Raw genomic sequence first — 22,509 nt, forward strand, 5'->3', positions numbered from 1 at the left:
TCTTCACCTGACTGCATTCATGTAATGTGTAAAGTGTCACACTTACAGACACCTGGTTTCCACCAAGTTATTGCTCCATATCCAACACACTCTTTGCTTGGAAGATGGATGACCTGTTGCTCCTGTGAAAACTTGAGTTCTGTTTATATTGGAACAACTTATGCACTGACTAGCCAGCAGTCTTGAAAGAGGACTTTAAGCAGACAAGTGAACAAATCAGCTCTTTGCTGTTAACAAATGTGTCATCCAAAATTGAAAATTGACCTCGTGGACAACAAAGGATTACTTTGGTGAAGCAGGATTGTAGAGTGGCTGGAGGTATTACCTTCAAAAGATGCGCATAGAATCATAGAGGTGTACAGCATGGAAACAGACCCTTCGGTCCAACTCGTCCATGCCGACCAGATATCCCAACTCAATCTAGTCCCACCTGCCAGCACCCGGCCCATATCCTTCCAAATACTTCCTATTCATATACCCATTCAGATGCCTTTTAACTGTTGCAATTGTACCAGCCTCCACCACTTCCTCTGGCAGGTCATTCCATACATGTACCACCCTCTGCATGAAAACGTTGCCCCTTAGGTCACTTTTATATCTTTCCCCTCTCACCCTAAACCTATGCCCTCTAATTCTGGATTCTCCCACCCCAGGGAAAAGACTTTGTCTATTTAACCTATCCATGCCCCTCATAATTTTGGAAACCTCTATAAAGTCACCCCTCAGCCTTCGACACTGCAAGGAAAACAGCCCCAGTCTGTTCAGCCTCTCCCTATAGCTCAAATCCTCCAACCCTGGCAACTTCCTTATAAATCTTTTCTGAACCTTTTCAAGTTTCACAACATCTTCCGATAGGAAGGAGACCAGGATTGCACATAATATTCCAACAGTGGCCTAACCAATGTCTTGTACAGCCACAACATGATCTCCCAACTCCTGTACTCAATACACTGACCAATAAAGGAAAGCATACCAAACGTCTCCTTCACTACCCTATCTACCTGCGACTCCACTTTCAAGGAGCTATGAACCTGTGCCCCAAAGTCTCTTTGTTCAGCAACACTCCCTAGGACCTTATTAGTATGTGTATAAGCCTGGCTAAGGTTTGCTTTTCCAAAATGCAGCACCTCCATCTGCCACTCCTCAGCCCATTGGCCATCTGATCAAGATCTCATTGTACCCTGAGGTAACCTCCTTCGCAGTCCACTACATCTCTAATTTTGGTGTCATCGGACATATGCATACAGACTAGTTAAAGAAAATAAAAGAAACTGTCTTTGCAGAGATCAACTTTACAAAATAAATTTTGGTTAGAATAATTGTCAATTCTTGAAGAATAAAGGGTAAGAAAACTTTCAATGACTTTTGTTCTGATGTCATGGTATTTGGAGATGGGTGTCAATGAGCACATGTGGTTGTCATTAGGATCTTCTCAGAAGCCTTTCATTCAGGAGATATCAAAAGGAACTCTTCCAAAGGCATCTCAGGAGAGTAGCTGCATCATCTTTACATTTCACACACTGGACTTTTGAAAAGAGTTTTCTCAAAATAGTGTGAAAGAATATGTTTGGCAGTTTCTTTCTGAGCAAGCTGTACCCCAGTTGTCTTTTCTAAATCTTATCCAAGAATGCAAGACTACTCGTTACAGTCATGAACCCAGACATCTGACATCCCTGTAAACAAGTCTATGCAAAATAAATGGTTGGCACAGACAAGTTCGGCCTATTTTCGTGCTGCATGACTCTGACTAATTCAGACTCTCTGACTCTGTTAAGCTCCTGCTGTTGACTTGGTTTAATTGATTCTCTTCTGGAAAGTGTTCCTAACAAAAAATAACAAGTGTTCTTCCTGTAAAGTTTTAATTCCGGGCATCCCAGTCTTTCAAATGAACTAGTTTTTGCAATACTTTGAACGTGAGTCCTCAAAACAAAAATAGAAGCAACTTCACAACAGATGTCAGGATGTGTCGAGAAGTTAAAAGGACCAAATATGTTTGGGGGTGAGGTGTCCAGTCCAGTTCAGTGTTGAGTGACTGTTTTACCTTTCTGTGCAGCAGCTACAATACCCCAACCGAATCTTGATGTTTGTTCCACCTGTCACGTTAATGCTTCATGCACAACCAAGGATGGAATGAAAACCTGCACCTGTAACTATGGATTCTATGGAAATGGAAGGAGCTTCTGCACAGGTAAGACACTTGGAAAAGAATCCACTTCAAGGACTGTGAATGACAAGCATGAAGCCAAAAACCCTGTTAAACTTTTAATCTAAAATTACAGCCTTGTAACAGCACAGAACTGTGATTCATTAATATATTCATTCATAACTGTATTCTGTGATCAGTATTTAATTTGCAATGTTTAAATGACAAATGTTTGTTCTGTTGTGGACAGTTTACTGCATATCTGCCATAAACTCTTAAATTCAAGATTAGAGTGGTGCTGGAAATGCACAGCAGCTCAGGCAGCATCCAAGGAGCAGGAAAATCTACGTTCATCAGGGCTCCTGCCCGAAACATTTGATTTTCCTGTTCCTTGGATTCTTGCCTGACCTGTGCATTTCCAGCACCGCTCTAATCTCCAGCTTCTACAGTCCTCACTTTTGCCTCATAAGCTCTTAAATGGCCTCATTTTATTCATTCATGGGATGACTGCATTGCTGGCTAGGCTAGCATTTATTGCCCATCCCAGAGGGTAGTTAAGAGTCAACAGTGAAAGTGGTTGCTGTAATAGAAGTTTCCATTGTCTAATCAACCGATTAATAGATCAGGATTGGATTACAAATACTGAAGCTAAAGACAGCACTGAAGCCATATCCAATGATCTCACTAACATTACATTGTCTTGAGTGACCGCCTTGGTTTGTTCGGTAGTGCTCCAAGGCAGAGTTCAAGGCCCCCTCCACAGTCATGGGAGTACAATATGTATAACAAAATAACATCTCGGCTGATTGCACTTTACAGAGCGGTTGCTACATTGTCAGCGATACAGTCTTTTGGACGTGGTGCTAAAATCAAGATCACAACAATCCTGTGGGATGTAAAAGGTCCCATGGCACTATTTTTAATAAGAGCCAAGGAGTTAGCATGAGCTCCCTGAACAACATTTATCCCTTATTCAAGGTTCCGAGAAAATAGGTGAATTTTGTTTTATCACACTGTGTGGGATCCTGTTGTGTGAAAATTGGCTGTTTCCTACATGACAGCAGTAACTATACTTCAAATAACTTTATTTTTTTAATGAGTTTTTGGATATTCTGTGTTGCTGGCAAGTGTTATAGGATGCAAATCGTGTGTGTGTGTGTCTGTATGTGTGTGTTTGTTTGTTTGTTTGTTTTTGTTTTTCGTGGAAATAACTTTCCATTTTGAATTAGGTTTTAAGTTCAGATGTGATGGTTCTACTTCAACGTTTTTGGTGAAGGGAGAAAAACGAGGCAGATTTGATGCTTGTTGCCAATATCTTTCATTGTATCTTCTCTAAGTTATTGGAAATGATCAGATCTTTGCAGCATAAGTAGAGGCCGGTAAATCCACGACACCTTTTCGGGCTGTTTTCTGGATCAACCCCAAATGAAACATGTTGTCATGTTTTCTCACTGGGATTTCCCCCTAGTGATCCTCTGAATAATTTGAGATTGAACAGGCTCCCCATCTCCCCCCTGAATCAGAATTTTCACTTGCCTTTGTTAAATCCACTCATGGTTCTGAAATGGTTAATATCAGCCAATGCAATAAGTTTCACCACATCTGATGATGGCATTCAACCTTGAGTGGAGAATCGGGAGACTAGCTCCTAAAGGATATCCCAAAAATGATTAATGAGTCATCCTTGACTCTTGATGGTCTTGGATGTATTGCTTAATTATAAGCACAGAATAAATTGTCTATGGATTATGTTTTTGTTAAAACAAGTGTCTCTTCTTGTTAAGTAGGACCATTTCCATCCTCTTACCAAACAGGACTTTGGATCCAGTAAGTAAAGGAGGATTGGTCTGGGCATCTGCAGTCCCTCTATTGGGGGGTGGTGTGGTAATGGCAGAGGTAGAGAATGAGCTGATGGTCCACCTGTAACATTAACGCTTCTTTTCGGGCTCATGTGGCAAGTTTAGATTAAATTACTTAGTGTGGAAACAGGCCTTTTGGCCCAACAAGTCCACACCGACCCGCCGAAGCGCAACCCACCCATTCCCCTACATTTACCCCTTTACCTAACACTACGGGCAATTTAACATGGTCAATTCACCTGACCGCACATTTTTGGACTGTGGGAGGAAACCGGAGCACCCGGAGGAAACCCACGCAGACACTGGGAGAATGTGCAAACTCCACACGGTCAATCGCCTGAGTCGGAAATGAACCCGGGTCTCTGGCGCTGTGAGGCAGTAGTGCTAACCACTGTGCCACCGTGTCGCCCACTAGTGTCTCTACTTCTGGGTTAGGGGGCCTGGGTTCAAGTCCGACCTGTTTTAGAGAGTTAGTCATAACATGTCTGAACAGGACAATTAAAATATTGTTAGAACCCTCACTGATTTTTAATTATTTTTATTTTATTCTTACGTCAACTTTGGTTTGGAACTGTGAACTAAGAACTGTAAGTTGAAGATGATCTTTGGACTGTGAGCAGCAGCTTGTGTTAAAAACAACAAAAATGGAACAAACAAGGTGTTGTTTGTTTATGAGGCCAGGCCTAAAAGTTAATTGCACATTGGCTCTTGATCAAAAGGGTTCCATAGACTCTTGGATACCGCGATTGTGGGGGGCAGTATGTTTGACCAAATAGCAGAAGTTTGGACATTATAGAGGTCAGTACTGGGAAATTAGTGCCATCAAATCTGGAGAGGAAGATGATGGTCAAACCGATGGAGGGGCCAGAATTTGAACTGGTTTATGGACTCTGTTTCAGACTCTGTTTGATTATTGATGTTACAGCATGAAAGTTTGAAAACTTCCTGCCTAAGCTCCCATTATCAGCTATTGGAAGTTCAGAGAATAATAACAAGCTTCTAAGTATCACCGGCTTCCTCAAAGTGAGCTGAAACATGGCCCTGATTGTGTCTTGGTCAAGTCATAAAGATGTCCATCACAAATACAGGGGAACAACGCATCATGAAATCTGCTCAAAAATAATCTGGCCAGTTTTGTATTTTTATTTATTTATTTATTTATTTATTTATTGATTGATTGATTGATTGATTGATTGATTTTGATTTGGCTGTCTGTCCCTGTGTTGTTACAATATCTATATTTGGAAGATTGGTGGTGGCACTTAACCCCAACCATGAGCAGTAGTGATTTTGTAAAAGCTAAACTTTCAATGGCTGATTGGGAGGATCAGACAAAGTTCTTGGTTGTCCACTATTTTCACTTCACGTGACTGTGTTGCTTTTATGGATAGGTAGAGGTGGTGTCAGAGTAACATAGAAACATAGAGATATTGAAAATGGGAACAGCGGTTGGCCATGTGACCTTTCGAGCCTGCAGCTTCATTCAATATGATCATGGCTGATCATCCAATTCTCCGTATTCTGTTGCCACTTTCTCTTCAGATTATTTGGTCTCTTTGGCCATAAAAACAATATTTCCTTTTTGAAGCCACTCAATGTTTTGATCTCAACCACTTTTCGTAGCAGAGAATTCCACAGGCTTGTCATTCTCTGGGTGAAGAAATTTCTCCTTATCTCAGTCCGAAATAGCTACTCCATCTCCTTAGATTGTGACCCCTAGTTCGAGACCTCCCCCCACCCCCGATCATCAGAAATATCATTCCTGCATTTACAGCTGCCTAATCCTGTTAGAATTTTATAGTTTTCTATGAGATTTCAAGCCTAACCCCTCACTCATTCTTCTTGACTCCAGTGAATATTGACCTAAGCAATCTAGTCTCTCTTCGTGTGTTAATCCATCATCGCAGGAATCAGTTTGATAAATCTATGTTGCACTCCATCCATAGCCAGAACATCCATCCTCAGATAAGGAGATCAAAACTGCCCACAATACTCCCAGTGAGATCTCATCCAGGTTCTGTATAACTCCAGCAAGACATCCCTGTACCTGAATACTTTCACTATAAAAGCCAATATACCATTTGCTGTCTTCACTGCCTGCTACATCTGCATGGTTACTTTCAGCGAGTGGTGTACAAGGACACCCAGGTCTTGTTGCACATCCCCTTTCCCACTCTATCGCCGTTCAGATAATAACATACCTTCCTGTCTTGCTTACATTTTTTCCTACATTATACGTATTCTGCCATGCATTTGCCCACTCACTCAACTTGTCCAAATCACATGGAATTCTCCCTGCATCCTACATACCATTCACCCTCTCACCCAGCTTTGTGTCATCTCCAAACTTGGAGAAGTTTTCCTGTGTTCCTTCAGGTCTCAGTTGTTCACAATATGAAGTATATTTGATTTTGGGGGAATATTTCTACAGTTCCACTTTGGGGTTTGTGACTTTTGATAATACTTTTGACAGGGTCTCCAGTCCATTTAAATCAGAAGAAAAGATCAACATTTATTCACTCAATAACTAGAATATGAGCACAACAACTGGACTCGCTTATCTATGTATAGGTCTTCGCAGGTGAAAAAGATTTATTCACCCTGACTGTGCCTGGGTTGACTAGTTGTTATACAGGGTTCAATTCTTGATGAAGCAACAGACCCTCCTTGTTTAAGACTTGCTTATCTCTCACTGGTTCTTTCAACATTGGGATTCGTGACCTGAAGTCAGTTTTTTAAAATCATATGATCAATAGTTCTATTGCCCAACAAATGAATCCAAATTAGAAACTAATACATACTGGGGGATGAAGATGGCTGATCATATCAGTTTGGGATAATCTAGTCTTTGTTAGAGATCAAGCTACCAGGCACTGCCTCTGGCAGGGGGCTATTGATTTTGCGTTTTGGTAAATACACTAAAATGGAACTGAATATTCCTCAAGTGGGTTTGCCTCCAATATATCTAATCAAGGGAAAGCACCCCACCCACAGCCATGTATATTTTAAGAAGTTTCCAAAAGCATTCTGAGACATGAGATAATCCTTGAACAGAGAGGGAGGTGGTGGTGGGGAACGCCGGGGACATGGAGGGAGAGTGATGTGGGGCGTTAACATTTTGTCAACCATATTGAGAGGAAATAGTGTCCACTTCTTTAAAGTCATTTTGAAAATGTCCACGTTGGGTATGCTCTGTTTCTTGAAATTTAGGAGTATGATTCCTTTACTGGACATGAAAGTTGAAATAGTCCATTTGCTTCTAGGGCAAGTACCACGCAGAGGGCACTGGGTTGAATTCTGCATCGCTGTGGAGGCTTTTAAAATGCATCTGTGGTAAATTATTAGCTGACATCATTTATTATCCATCTTGAGATGGTGGTGATGAGCAATCTTCTTGAACTGCAGAATCCATGTGGTGTAGAATGTGTTGTTAGGGAGGGAGTTCTAGGATTTTGACTCAGCTACAATGAAGGATCAGCTTCCAAGTTAGGATGCTGTGTGAGTTGGAGGGAACTTGTAGGTTGTGGTGTTTCCATGTATCTGCTATTCTTGTCCTGTTAGAGTGCGTTTTATAGATGATGCACACTGCTGCCTCTGTGCACCAGTAGTGGAGGGAGTGAATATTGGCACTGGGGTACCAATTGAGCAAGCTTTTTGTTTTGGATAGTGTCATCTATTTTGAATGTTGTTGGAAATGCACACACCCAGGTAAGTGGAGATTATTTCATTACACTCCCAGTTGTTCCATGTAAATGTTGGACATTTGCAGAGTCAGGTGGTGAGTTACATACCACAGAATTCTGAAACCTAATCTGGTGCCACAGCGTGGGTATTAATATCTATAAATTTCTGGACAATGGTGACACCAGGACATTGATTGGGGGATGGTAATGTTGTTGAACTTCAAGAAGAGATGGAATTGTTAAATACAGAAGGAAAGAAAATCTTGGGTTTATGTTACCCTTTTCACAATTTAAGAACATCCCAAAGTGTGTTACAGCCAATGGCGTACTATTGTTCAATGTAGACACTGTTATAAAATAGAAAATGCAGCAGCCAATTTACACATAGCAAACTCTCCTGGACAGGAATGGGATAAATGACCAGGAAATGTGCTTCAGTGAAGTTGGCTGATAGATAAATATCCATCCAGGATCCACAGAATTAATTGTCTGTTCTTGCTTCAGCAAAGCCATGGCATCTTTTCGATTCATCTGAGTGGCAGGTGGTGACTCAGTTTAATATCCCATCCGAGAGGTTGCATTTGAGTATTGACCTGGAATGGACTTGGACCCACAACTTCTACTTCAGATGACATTGCCACCCACTGAGCCCCAGCTGACCCTGCCCAACTGTCTTCGGTTTTATTTTCTCCAGCTTTCCTCTGGAGAATTCATATGAACATGTCATCTACTCAGAAGCTCTTGTAATCCTATCTGAGCTTTCCAGCAGGTAGTCAGAAAAATAGGAGTAGAAAATTGATTGTTTGGTTCACTTGATATATTAATGTTATTATGTATATTTTTCTATCATGAAACAACAGATTAAATTTAATTTAATATGTTCTTTTTAGATAAAGATGAATGCCAAATGGGTTCTGTAAAGATCTGTGGGAACTATACAACTTGTTACAATACATATGGCAGTTATTACTGTACATGCAATGAAGGATACAGACCCTCCAACAAAATGGAGTCATTCATTCCGAATGATGGAACTCACTGTACAAGTAAGCACATTAAATATTCAACCAATTTCATTTTTCTTTTAGATTTAGATTCCTTATAGTGTAGAAACAGGCCCTTCAGCCCAACTAGACCACACCGACCCTCCGAAGAGTAACCCACCCAGACCCATTTCCCTCTAACTAATGCACCTAACACTATGGGCAATTTAGCATGGCCAATTCACCTAACCTGCACACCTTTGGACTGTGGGGGGAAACCGGAGCACCCGGAGGAAACCCACATAGACACTTGAGAATGTGCAAACTCCACACAGACAGTCACCCGAGGCTGGAATTGAACCTGGGACCCTGGTGCAGTGAGACACCAGTGCTAACCACTGAGCCACTGTGCTGCCTATTTGGGTGAGGAGAATGGGTGAAATTTGTGATCTTGATTTGTAGGATCAGAAAAGCAAAGTCCATTGGAACGTTGATCACAAACTAGAAAATTTGGATGGCTAGAATAGTCTGTATATTTCATGAATGTTTGTGTTCTGTGTGCTTTTATGTCAACAATATTGTTTCAGTTTGGTCTGGGAGAGAGTTGGCATGCAAACAGTGGTTTCAATGATTATAATGCGGGGGAGGCCATTCTATGATTTTACTTGGGGAGATTGCCTGCACCACTGAGCTGCCTGTCATCTAGAAATCTGGTTTCAAATCTGTGCCAGATTGAGGAGAGAAACTCTCTAATCTCCAAATGTTGAAGGGATCCTGTGTAAATTTTGTGCATAGAGTTTCATTCCAGTTATTATAGAGTCATAATGTTGTACAGTATGGAAACAGATCCCTCGGTCCAACTCGTCTATGTACGTCTTATGATTCTATGACTCTAAATGTTGTAATTGTATTGGCATCCACCAGTTCTTCTGGCAGCACGGTCCATACACTCATCATCCTCCGAATGAAACATTGCCCCTTAGGTCCCTTTTAATCTTTCCCATTTAACCTTAAACCAATGCCCTCTAGTTTTGGACTCCCTGCTCTGGGAAAAAGACCTTGATGTTTACCCTACCCATGCCCCTCTTATAAGCACCTATAAGGTGCTCAGCCTCAGCCTCTAATGCTCTGGGGAAAATAACCCTGGCCTATTCAGCCTCTCCCTGTAGCTGAAACCCTTCAAAACTAGCAATACCCTTGTAAATCGTTTCTGTACTCTTTCAAGTTTAACAACATCTTTCCTATAGCAGGGAGACCAGAATTGCACGCAGTATTCCGAAAGTGACCTCATCAATGTCCTTTTTAGCTGCAACATGACCTCCCAACTCCCAATGCACTGACTAATATTAGCCAGCATGAACCCACCGTATAAAGGAGGTTGGGTAACTTTTCAGAAGCTAACATAAGTTAGCTGGTGCAGAAAATGGAAGCATGTCACACTGTAATAGTGGGAGTGGCTGCCATTAGAATTTCTTGGCGACTGCATATTATTGAAAGTTTTGAGAGCAATGATTGAATTGGGAGGGCAGTGTGAGAGAACAGTCGAATTCACACTTTTCAATGAAGATCAGCATTGAATGAAAAACACAACTGAAGAGGAGGCAATAGCCTAATGGTATTATTGCTAGATATTAATCCAGGAACTCAGCTAATGTTCTGGAGACCTGGGTAAGAATGCCACTCTGACAGATGGTAGAATTTGAATTCAGGATCTAATGATGACTATGAATTGAATTGATTGTCAGAAAAATCCATTTGGTTCCCTAATATCCTTTAGGGATGGAAATCTGTCATCCTAACTTGATGTACATGTCACTCTAGTCCCACAGCAATGTGGTTGACCTTAACTGCCCTCTGGGATGAGCAATAAAGGCTGGCCCAGCCAGAGATGTGCTTATGCTGTGAGTGGATTAAGGTAAAAGAGACTTGATCTATACTGTACAGGAATGCAAAAAGCATTCATTAAAGCAATGGCTGTGTTGTTGTCATAAGGTGGGATTGGAAACTTGAGAGCGCAGAATGTCCGAGTGGTTTGTGGAGGAGGGTGGAATGGTTAACAAGTCAAAAACAGCAGAGACTGCGAGGGGAGACATTGAACGATGTACATAAGACAAAAATACTGCGGATGCTGAAAATCTGAAATAACAACAGAAAATGGTGGAGAAACCCACCTCCCTGTGGACAGAGAAACATTTCCAGTCTGGTATGATTCTTCAGAAACCAAATAGCTGGAAAATGGTGGTTTTTAAGCTGTAGACAGAGGAGGAGTGATTGGAACAAATGGTGAAGGAGCCCTCAGCAAAAGACAAAGGGAGTGTTCATGGTGGTAGAGAGAGATGTAAAATAGATAAGAATGATGGGTGTGAAAACCATAGACTAGAGGAGGGAGGGAGTAAAAGGGCAAGTGTTGCACCATCTGCAATTGCACGTGAAGGTGCAATGGGAGGGGGTGGCATTCGGAGTGATGGAGGATTTGACCTGTGGAATTCTGACAGTGGAAAAGAGGGGAAAATGTGTTTGGTCATGATATCTTTCTAGAGGTGATGTAAATGTAGTACAATGATCCTTTGCATGTAGATACTGGAAGGGTGGAAGCCCTGTTCTGGAACGAAGTGGATGAAGGTGAGGGAAGAATTCCAGCTTTAGGTGACTGTGTGGAGTTTGTACCTTCTCCCTGTGTCTGCTGTGTTCTGGTTTCCTCCTACAGTCCAAAGATGTGCAGGTTAGATGGCCTGGCTATGCCAAATTGTCTCGTAGTGACTAGCGATGTGAAGGCTAGGTGGACTGGCTATGGTAAAGGTGGGGTTATGGGATAGGGGTGGGATGCTGTTCAGAGGGTTGGTGAAGACCCGATGGGCCAAATGGCCTATTTCTGCCTGAAGGGATTCTATCATTCTATGAATCCATTATCTTACGATTCCTTGTACCATTACCCTTCCTTTACTACTTGCCAGAAAAACCCTCCTGGTAAGCAGATACTTAATGTCTGAGTAGTCTCTGCAGTTTAACTGCAGCATCACAATCAGGTCATGGCTTAGTTTTCAATGAGTTGTGCGCCTCTGACATATGGGCGTGCTTAGCTTATTTTGAACCAGAAACTGACTGCAATTAATTTGCCATGTGACCAAATGCTGGACTTATTTTGGCAAATATATTGTAAGGAAATCATATTTTGAGTGTACAATAATGCAATATACAAAATTGTAAACTAACTTGTGTTTAACTCTCTGCAGTTGTTGATTGTGGATCACCACCATCTTCACTGAACACACTGTTTCATCAACCAGTCAACACAACCTACAGCAGCAGAGTTGTATACCAGTGCCAGGCTGGCTATGTGCATGTGACAGGAAATGACACATCAGTCTGCTCTGTCCAGGGACAGTGGGAAGGGGCAAACCTGGAATGTGAAGGTTGGTGTTCCAGAACGTTTCACAGCCTAAGTTAAATTATAACTCTATGTAAATGACAATGCTAGAGTGACTCTTTATCCATAATTGCCTTTCAGTTGTTGTAGCAACACATAAATACGGTGTGGATGTTTGTCAATAAGTGTGACAGCATGAGAGATACAAAAATGAAATTGTTATTGTAACACATTCCCTTTGTCCAGGCTGACTACACAATCCTTCCCCATTACTTTTCAGTTATCGTACACCTAGGTGTGGCTGCACTCGCTGGGCTCCATTCTTAGCTTTTTTAAAATTTTTCATCTGCAGGACATGTCATTGGCTAAGCCAGCATTTGTTCCCCATCCCTTATTACCTAATCTATCGAGGCATAACCAGAGAATTATTTGGAGGTGCCGGTGTTGGACTGGGGTGTACAAAGTTAAAAATCACACAACACCAGGTTATAGTCCAACAGGTTTATTTGGAAACACTAGCTTTCGGAGCGACGCTCCTTCATCAGGTAGTGAGACACAGAATTTATAGCAAAAGTTTACAGTGTGATGTAACTGAAGTTATACATTGAAAAATACCTTGATTGTTTGTGGGGTCTTTCATCTGTTCGAATATCATAGTTTCACTTCTTTCATGTGTAAATCATTTAAAAGTTTTGTGATTTACACATGAAAGAAGTGAAACTATCATGGTATTCGAACAATTGAAAGACTCAACAAACAATCAAGGTATTTTTCATTTCAATGTATAATTTCAGTTACATCACACTATAAACTTTTGCTATAAGCTCTGTGTCTCACAATTGTGTCTTCCACAACCACCTGATGAAGCGGCGCTCCGAAAGCTACTGTTTCCAATTAAACCTGTTGGACTATAACCTGGTGTTGTGTGATTTTTTTTTAAAGATATTTTTATTAGGAATTTAATATTTTGACAGATTTACAAAAATAAACAGAATTTTCAAGCACAAACATTAATATAAAAATAGATCTTAAATATATAATCATCAAAATTCAAAGGAATGATACTAAAGAAGAAAGAAAAACAACGAAACTCAGTTAACTACTAATCTAATCCACAATTATCCAGAGTGTATAGTTGAGTCACTTACATCCTTCAAACAAGAGAAAATGTTCTCTAATACACTCATAACAGTATAATAAAAAGGAAACTATTTCCAAACAATAAGAACAAAAAAAAACATGTTTGAATGGAGATCCTCCCCCTTGTTCTCAGGGGGCCTTACTTCCTTTCTAAAGGTCCACCATATCCTCTCCCAAACAGTGTCCCACCCTTGACCCGGGCACTCCTTAATAGGATTTAGATATAATACCGAGCTAGAGTTAACAGTGAGCGCCCCACCCCCACCCCTCCCCACCCATACCTGAGTATATCTGATAGCATCAATGCCACGTACAAACACACACAACTATAAAATTACAACTCCAACAAATTACAGTTAAGTATAATAACATAAAATAGCAAGAGAAGACAACCCTGCTCCCAGAAGCAAAAGTAAAGTAGAGTAAAGTATCCATTTCTCCCCACGGAGTGTGGAAGAGGCAAGCCAACATAAATTGTCTCTTACGATTTATTTAAACGAGTCTAAAAGTTCCTTAGCCTCTTCTGGTGATCTAAAATTATATTCGGATCCTTCGTGGGTAAAGCATAACGTCGCTGGGTAGCGTAAGGTGTATTGAATATTTAAGTTCCTTAGACATTTCTTCATCTCATCAAACGCCTTCCTCCTTCGTGCCAGAGCCGGGGAGAAGTCCTGAAATAACATAATCTTGGATCCTTCATGAATCATAGCTTTAGGATCCTTTCCAAGATTTCTGGAGGCATCCAGGAGTATCTGCCTCTCCCTATAACTCTGCAGCCGGAACAGGACCGGGCGTGGGCACTGGTTTGGGCCAGATCCGCGTACTGCGACCCGGTAGGCCCATTCCACCCTTACCCGATCAGTTTCAGCCCCCAGGTTTAAAAGCTGGGGCAGCCATCGCTCCAGAAATACTGCTAACTGTCCCTTCTCTTCTTGTTCAGGGAGGCCCAGAAGACAGATATTCTTTCTCCGATTTCTATTATCCGGGTCATCCATGTAGATTTCAAAGGCCCGGACTCTCTGCTCCAGAGCTCGCACCTGTTCTGCAGCTGTTTGTGCTGCAGCCTCGGAGGTCGTGGCCTTTAGCTCCGCCCCCTTCTCGCGGCCCTGCAATTCCTCAATAGCCTGGCTGTGCTTTTGTAGCTTTTCTTCGAATGAGTTCCATCTCAGTCTGGATTCTGCAATGAAATTGACGAGTGTCGTTTCCAGCCTGGCAATCATCTCTTCAAGGCCTGTTTTTACATCAGCTGCAGCCGGAGGAGGAGAGGAGGGTGGGGGAGGGGTCTTTGTTTTCTGAGAGCTGCGGGATCCCTTTGGTTTACTCATTATCCACTTAATATTAAACTGCTTAAATATAATAGTAAGCAGCTAATTAAGGTTAGAAAATTTTTTTGGGTGGTTTGGCAAGTGTGGTGGGGGTGAGTAACTCACTTTACCCAGGTTTTGGGAAGAGCACTGTAAACTCAGACTTGCTGAGTCGCCGCCATCTTGGATCTCCGTTGTGTGATTTTTAACTAACCAGAGAATGACCTGCAATTACATATGTCCCACCCTCCCTACTATTACCTTTAATGTGTCTCAAGGATCTCCCACAGCAACATTATCTGAAAGTAGTGTTATTCAGTGCATATATGCTTGCAAAGTTTCACTTTACTTCAACACCTTCATGTTAATAAATTATGGGACTGTTCCTCTGAAATGTGTCACTGCAGGAACAGAAATTTCCTCCAGTTAATTATTTGGAAGAGTGAAGGTGTTTAGGCATTTTTGATCCTCATTCCAAATTCCATTTCCTTGCTCTGGAATCTCTCCCTTTTCCTGGCAATAGTCGAAGACTAACCAGCCTGTCTGCAATCTTGGTATAGTATTTGATCCCAAATGAGCTTAATTCCAACTACATATTCATTTTATCACCAAGCTCCTCTCCTTCTCATTCTGTAACTTTACCTGACTATGCCCTTGTCCCAGTTCATCTGCTGCTGAAATCTTCAGTCCTGCATTTGTTACCACAAGAATAAACTATTCTATTGCACAGCCAACCTCCCTCATTCTATCTTCCATAAATTTGAGGGCACCCAAAACTCTGCTGTCAATGTCTTAACTCACTCTGGACCTTTGTCCATACTCATTTATGTCAGCACCCAGTGAAGCAATATTTTCATTTTAAAACTCTCATCCTTCTTTTCAAAATCCCCCTCAGCCTTGTTCATCAGTCTTTGTGATCTGTTTCAAAAATCAACCATCCTACATCTGAGAGCTCCTTGAATTCCTGTCTATTCTCAATGTATATCATGCTGGCGTAGGTGGCAGCACCTTCAGTTACTCAGACCCAGACTCTGGAATTCCTTCTCTAAGCCATTCCATCCCTTTACTTCACTTGGATCTTTAAAAATGCTCCTTAAAGTCTACCTCTTTGCCCAAGCTTTTGGTCACCTCACCTTATATAGAATCATACAGCACGGAAACAGACCCTTTGGTCCAACCAGTCCATGCTGACCATAATCTCAAACTAAACTAGCCCCTCCTGCCTGCACTTGGCCCACATCTCTTCAGACATTTCTTGGTCATGTTCTTATCTGAATGACTTTTAAGCTTTCTAAATTGACTCACTTCCAGCACTTTCTCTGGAAGTTCGTTCCACACGTGAACCACTGTGTAAAAACAAATTGCCTGTCATGTCTTTTTTTAAAATCTTACTCCACTCATCTTAAAAATATGTTCTGTCATCTTGAAATCCCCCACCGTAGGGAATAGACACCTGCCATTCATTTCACATACCTCTCATTATTTTAAAAACTTCTAAGATCACCTCTCAACGTTTGTGCTCCAGTGAAAAAAGCCCCAACCTATCCTTTATAACTCAAACCCTCCAATCCCAGCAACATCCTGGTAAATCTCTCCAACTTAATATTCTTCCTATAACAGGGAAACCAGAACTGGACATAGTATTCCAAAAGAGCCTTACCAATGTCCTGTTAAAGCACAGAAGGAAGTTATTTGGCTCATCATGTCTAGATCACTCTTTGAATGAACACTTTACTCTGGGCTGCCCTCCTGTCTTCTAGGATAAACCTGCATGGACTTTGTTTTTAGATAATATTCTAATTCCCCTTCTGAATGCTTTAATTGAACCCATCTCCACTACACTCTCATTGAGGACATTGACCATTCATTACATGAAGATGTTTTGCCTTGTTTCCTTTGCTTCTTTTTACTAGCTACTTTATAACTGTGTCCTCTGAGTCTGGATTCTTTCACAAGTTGGAAACGTTCTTCCCATGTACTCTGTCTGGATCCCTCATGATTTTGAGTTCCTCTGCTAAATCTCCTTTCCTTTCCAAGGAAAGCAATCCTAACTCCATCATCTATCTTCATATCTGAGTTCCTCATTCTTGCAACAATTCTCATGAACCTTTCCTACAACCTCTCCATTGCCTTCACATACTTCTTATAGTGCAGCCCCAGATCTGAGTGCAAAACTCCAGCTGAGGGCAAGCTAATGTCTTATTAAAGTTCAATATAGTCTTCTTGCCCTTATGCTCAATGCCTGTTTTAACCTGGGATTCGGTGTGTTTTATTGTGCACTTTCTCAAACTGCCCTCCCATCTCTACTTGACTTACGGACATAAACACCCAGGTCTCCCTGCTGCTGCATCCCTTTAGAATTGTGCTCATTATTTTATATTGTTGCCCCATGTTCTTCCCACTAAAATTAATCTCTTCACATTTCTCTGCATTGAACTTTACCTGACACGTGTTCACTCAGTCCATCGATGTGTCAATGTTTTTAGAAGCTCTACACTAGCCTCCTCAGTTCACAATTCTCCAAGGGTTATCACCTTCAACCTTCTCCCTCGTGCTCTCGAGAGAGTGTGGTGAAGGTTTACCTGGCTGATTCCGGAGATGGCGGGACTGACATTCGAGGACAGGTTGACTTGGTTAGGATTGTTTTCACTGGAGTTCAGATGAATAAGGGGGGAGGGAGGGAGAGGAGTTTCATAGAGACTCATAAAATTCTGACAGACTAGATAGGGTAGATGCAAGGAGGATATTCTTGATGGTAGGAGTGTTCAGAACTAGGGGTCATAGTCGGAGGATTCAGGGTAGACCATTCAGGACGAAGATGAGGAGACATTTCTTCACCCAAAAAGTGGTGAGCCTGTGGAATTCAAGAGCACGGGAAGTAGTTGATACCAAAACACTGAATGTATTCAAGAGGCAGCTGGATATAGCACTTGGGACGAATGGAACCAAAGGTTATAGGGAGAAAGCAGGATTAGGCTATTGAGTTGGACAATCAGCCATGGTTGTGATAAATGTGGAGCAGGCTTGAAGGGCAGAATTTGCGTTTTGCTCCTATCTTCTTTGTTTCTATGTTTCAATGTAACCACTGCAGTCCACATGATGTAAATCTACATGCTATTAGGATGTGAGTTCAAGGATGTTGATTCAGTGATATCGAAGGAGTGGTAATATTGTTACAATACAGACTGCTACTTGGCTTAGAGGGGAACTTGCAGGTGCTAGTGTTTACTGCATCTGCTGTTCAAGGTAGTAGAGGCCATGGAATTGGAAGGTAGTTCCAAAGAAGGCTAGGTTTGGAGGGATTGCCTTATGACAAAGGTTAAACAGACTTGGACTCTAGAATTAGAGGTAATTGTACAATTACAACATTTAAAAGGCATCTGGATGGGTGTACAAATAAGAAGGGTTAAGACAGATGTGGGCCAAATACTGGCAAATGGGACTAGGTCAGAATGGGTTGTCTGGTTGGTGCAGATGAGTTGGACCGAAGAGTCTGTTTCTGTGCTGTATGACTTGGACTCTATGATCTCTTTTAAACCTATGGAATTTTTAAGGAGCTTGATAGGGTAAATACCGAGAGGATATTTCCCCTTACGGGAGAGTCTAGGACCAGAGGGCAGAGTCTTAGAAATGAAGGGATGCCAGTTTAAGACTGAGATGAAGAGGAATTTCTTCTCCTGAGGGTGGAGAGTCGTTGCAATTCCTTACCACAGAGAGCTGTGGGGACAGAGTCATTGTGTATATTTAAGGCTCAGGTAGATAAATTCTTGTTTGGTAAGGGAATCTAGGGTTATAGGGAAATGAAAGGAAGTGGACATGAGGAATGGCGGATCAGCTGCAATCCTATTGGATGGTGGAGCAGGCTTGAGAGGCTATACGGCCCCCTGCTGTTCCTATTTCTCATGGCCTCATAGGTGAGGTGTCGCCGTGTTCTAATAGATGTTATGCACGGCTGCTGCTGTGTATTGGTGATGCAGCGAGAGGCTATTGAAGGTGGTGGATAGGGTGTCCTTCAAGTGGGTTGTTTTGCTCTAGATGGTGTCAACTTTCTTGAGTATTATTGGAGCTTCACTCATCCAGGCACATGGAAAGTATTTTGTCATATTCTTAACTTGTGCCTTGTTGATGATGGCCAAGCTTTCAGGAGACAATTTTAGGTCTGTCTGGCATACCTTCCTGTAGTTGGTTGGTGAGGATGAGATTTTTCCCTGAATTTTATTCCCTTACCTCCTGCTGTAGATCCCAGCTGGCAGTTACATCCTTTAGGATTTGGCCATCTCTGTCAGTAATGGTGCTGTTGAGCCACTCTTAGTGATGGGCATTGAAGTCCCTCTAGCACAGGATATTTTATGCCAATTTCATCCTCAATGCTTCCTGCTTTCTCCAAGTAAAGATGAAGAAGTGCCAATTCATTAACTGGAGCATGGGGTCATGTGAGTGGTAGATGGTAAGCAGAGGAAGGTTTCTTTGCTCATTTTTGACCTGGTGCTATGAGAGTTCATGAGGTTTAAAGTCAATACTGATGGTACATAGGGTATCTCTCTTACAACTGTATACTGCTGTGCTGTCACCTCTTATGAACAGGACATACCCGGAGATGCTGGTAGTGGCATCTGGGACTTTGTAAGTTACGAATGTGAGAGTCTGACTCTGTCAGCCTGTTGCTTGACTCGTATGTGAGACAGATCTCCCATTTTTGGCACAAACCTCCAAATATTGGTAAGGAGGATTTTGTAAAATTGACATGGCTGTCATTTCTGTTGTTGTTCCTGGTACCTAGATTGATACCGAGTGGTACAATGGTAGACATTTCATTCCTTTGTCTAGATTTAGTAATGGTTTGACACAACTGTGTGTCTTGTTAGGGCATGTCAGAGAGCAGCCTCGGCGGTGTGTAGCTGAAACGCATGTAGGTCAAATCAGGTAAGGATGGTAGACTTCCTAAAAAAAAAACCTAGATTGGTTTTTACTGCAATAGAGACAATGCTGCCTTTAGATCGCCTTTTAATTCTACATTTTATTGAATTCAAACTTCACCATCTGCCATGGTGAGGTTTGAACCTATGTCATCAAAACAATAGCCCAGGATTCTGGATTACTAATCCAGTGACATTACCTTAACACTATTATTTTTCTATTATGGACACTAATTTGTCCATACAATTATTTATCCTCAAAAGTCTCTTTCTGTGTGTCAGTGTCACATTTTGTACTTCCTGTAAAGTGCCTTGGGGTGTTTTATTATGTTAAAAGCGTTAGATAATTACAAGTTTGGTAGTCAGTGAGAAAATGAGTCTTGTAACATGTCAGGAAGTCATACAAAATAGGAAGATCCCAGTTTTAAGCCCCAGCATTAACTTTTGTTTCAATGTATTTGAATATACTTTCTCTTTTCAGCTGTTGACTGTGGATCACCACCAACTTTATCAAATACAGTGTCATATCCGCCAGTCAACACTACCTTTGGAAGTACAGTTAAATACCAGTGCCAGGATGGCTATGTCCCTGTTAGAGAAAATGAGACATTAATCTGCTCTGCACGCGGACAGTGGGAAGGAGAAAAGCTGGAATGTAAAGGTCAGTGTTTTGTTTCCAAACCTCAGTTAAAATGAGGCAAAGACCAGAATGTTTGTGTTATAGTTCCAACCCTAGTGGTTCGCTGTTGTCTTGTCAGTGTCAGCCAATTAACCCCCATGAGCTGCCAGGCAATCTGAGGGACAGCTGGAGTAAATCTAATTGTACCAAGATCCTCAGTGAAGTATAAAATTAAACTGAAAACCCACATGGGAATCCTTCCCAACTGGCTAACTGCATCTTGGTCTAATATCAATAAGACAACTTAGACAATTCTAATTCGAACTTTGCAACAACCTATCGTAGTTTTCTTCCTTGTTGTCCTCTGTAATGTTTTTCACGGTCTTTGCAGGATAGTTTATAAATAATTTACATCCTGTTTGATGTGAGTGTCAGTGTTAAAGAAAACTGACCATATGAGTGTACAAGCATCAACTGGCCACTGCCAGACATGACCAGTACACTCTCATTTTGAACCACATAGCTAAAGAAGGACACAAATTCAACTGGGGCAATGTAACCATCATTGGTAAAACTGAACACTCCAACCTGAACTCAATAAATAAGTACATTGAACTGGACCCCATTTATAAACATTCAGATACAGAACTGGAAGTACTTAAAAAAAAAGACAGATAAATACCAGGCAGGATAGACCACCAACACTTTATTGAAGATGCACTGACGTTGTAATCTAGCGAGGAGACGAAACGTCTCCAGAAAACCACACCAGCTCAGTGAATGAATCTACGACCTCATCCACAACCTGAGCTACAAATCTTTTCAAAATCTCTAAAAGTCTTTGATATCCCAGAAGATAGACAAAATAAACATTAACGGAGATGAACTCTAATATTATTAAGCTTCGTTATTTTGCTATAAGGTAAACACAAAGTACTTAATTGTTAAAATTGTAATTAATCCATTGAAACATATTACTTGATGCTATGGTAATGAAGCAAAAATTTAGAACACATTATATTTTCTCACTTCAACAGTTGTTTTTATTTGATGAAGCTTGATTTTCCAAATTCCTGGCATTTTGGTCTCAGTGGACATCTTTAAAAAGCCTGGCAGCCTATGCAGCATCTTGTCTCTAAAATGCCTCTCACCACCTTATAGTTTTGATCCCCCTGTTGACAAACACAGAACTAGAAGATTTCTAGTACAATGAATGTGATGTTCTTTTGATTGCTAAGATAGAATGTCAAGTTAATTATTTACCATCTGTACAAACTGCAATTTGAGTAGTTTAGTTACTTATCGTTGTAGCGCTCTTTTTTTAAATGAATGCACCAAGCTTATAAAAATCCATTTATGGTAACTCATTGTTCCAAGATGATGACTTAAGGAATTGCTGCCATCTCAGACTTTTAACCGCTGCAAGAGTCCCTGGCACCAAGCCTCTAGTTCTGCCTGCCCCAGCATGGAGTGAATTCCACAAATAGCCCCCTCTCATTCACAAGGTGTGGACTGCACCTACCTCCAACAGGGTTGAACTCCAACTCTTGTCCAAAGTGAGTGAATTCCATGTTCATTCCTTCACCTCAAATGATGTGAGCTCCACCCTGCAGCTCAAAATATATTGCTCATTTAAGAAAAGACATGCTTGCATTGGAGCCAAACCAGAGAAGGTTCAACTGGGCCGAACTTGGCTATGGAGGGACACTTGTCTGAGAAGAGGTTGTGTAGGTTAGGCCTTTTGCTTATTAGAGTTTAGAAGAATGAATGGTGACTTTATTGAAGCATCCATGATTCTTTGAGGACTTGACAGTACAGATGCAGAAAGGTTGTTTCCCTTGTGCAAGAATCTAGGACCAGTGAGGGCATAATCTCAGAATAAGGAGCTGCACATTCAAGAGTTGAGGAGGAATTTCTTTTCTCAGTGAGTTGTGAATTTGTGAAGTTCTTTGTCATTGGGGGTTGTTGAGGTTGAGTAAGTAAATATATTCAAGGCTGAGACGGACAATTTTTAATCAGTGAGGGAACTGGGAGGAAAATGGAGTTTAGAATTATCAGATCAGCCAGGATCTTATTGAATAAAGAGCAGATTCGATGGGTTGATGGCCTACTCCTGTTCTATGTCTTATGGTCTTATTAAATGTTATTTAACAATAATCTAAAAGTCTTGCCTGAATTTGTACAAAGACCTGAAGAAACCGCATTTGATCAGGATGTGACAGCTGCTGGGACGGCAGAGGGGCTCACTGATAGAAGCTGTGCCAGGGACAGGATTTCCTCGTAGATGGGGGTGGTAGGTCAGCATCAAGCCAATTAAATGGCAAATGGCCATAAACTGACTGTGGCTCTGGTCTGGCTTTTACTTAAGAGGCAGGGACCGTAGTGTAAAATCCAGTTCATACATTCGTAACTCTTAGGCTAGTTCTTCTGTTCATCAGGTTAAATGTGATGGATAGGCTCAGCATTGCTTTTTAAACTTATCAATATCAGAGAAA

The 22,509-nt window shown here is 41.4% G+C and overlaps 1 protein-coding gene across 5 annotated transcripts in view; it reads left to right on the forward strand.

Annotated features, from left to right (window-relative positions):
- Positions 1–22,509, forward strand: part of susd1 (sushi domain containing 1) — a 94,606-nt gene that overhangs the window by 5,900 nt on the left and 66,197 nt on the right. For 4 of the 5 annotated variants that reach the window (XM_060845791.1, XM_060845818.1, XM_060845809.1 and 1 more), the window contains exons 2-5: positions 2,054–2,188; positions 8,576–8,731; positions 11,902–12,081; positions 19,877–20,056. In XM_060845791.1, the coding sequence (XP_060701774.1) occupies positions 2,054–2,188; positions 8,576–8,731; positions 11,902–12,081; positions 19,877–20,056 (651 nt within the window). The remainder of the gene's footprint in view (positions 1–2,053; positions 2,189–8,575; positions 8,732–11,901; positions 12,082–19,876; positions 20,057–22,509) is intronic. The other variant, XM_060845799.1, reaches the window with a different exon arrangement.

Source organism: Hemiscyllium ocellatum, chromosome 2 (assembly GCF_020745735.1).
Source record: "Hemiscyllium ocellatum isolate sHemOce1 chromosome 2, sHemOce1.pat.X.cur, whole genome shotgun sequence".
Lineage (NCBI taxonomy): Eukaryota > Metazoa > Chordata > Chondrichthyes > Orectolobiformes > Hemiscylliidae > Hemiscyllium > Hemiscyllium ocellatum.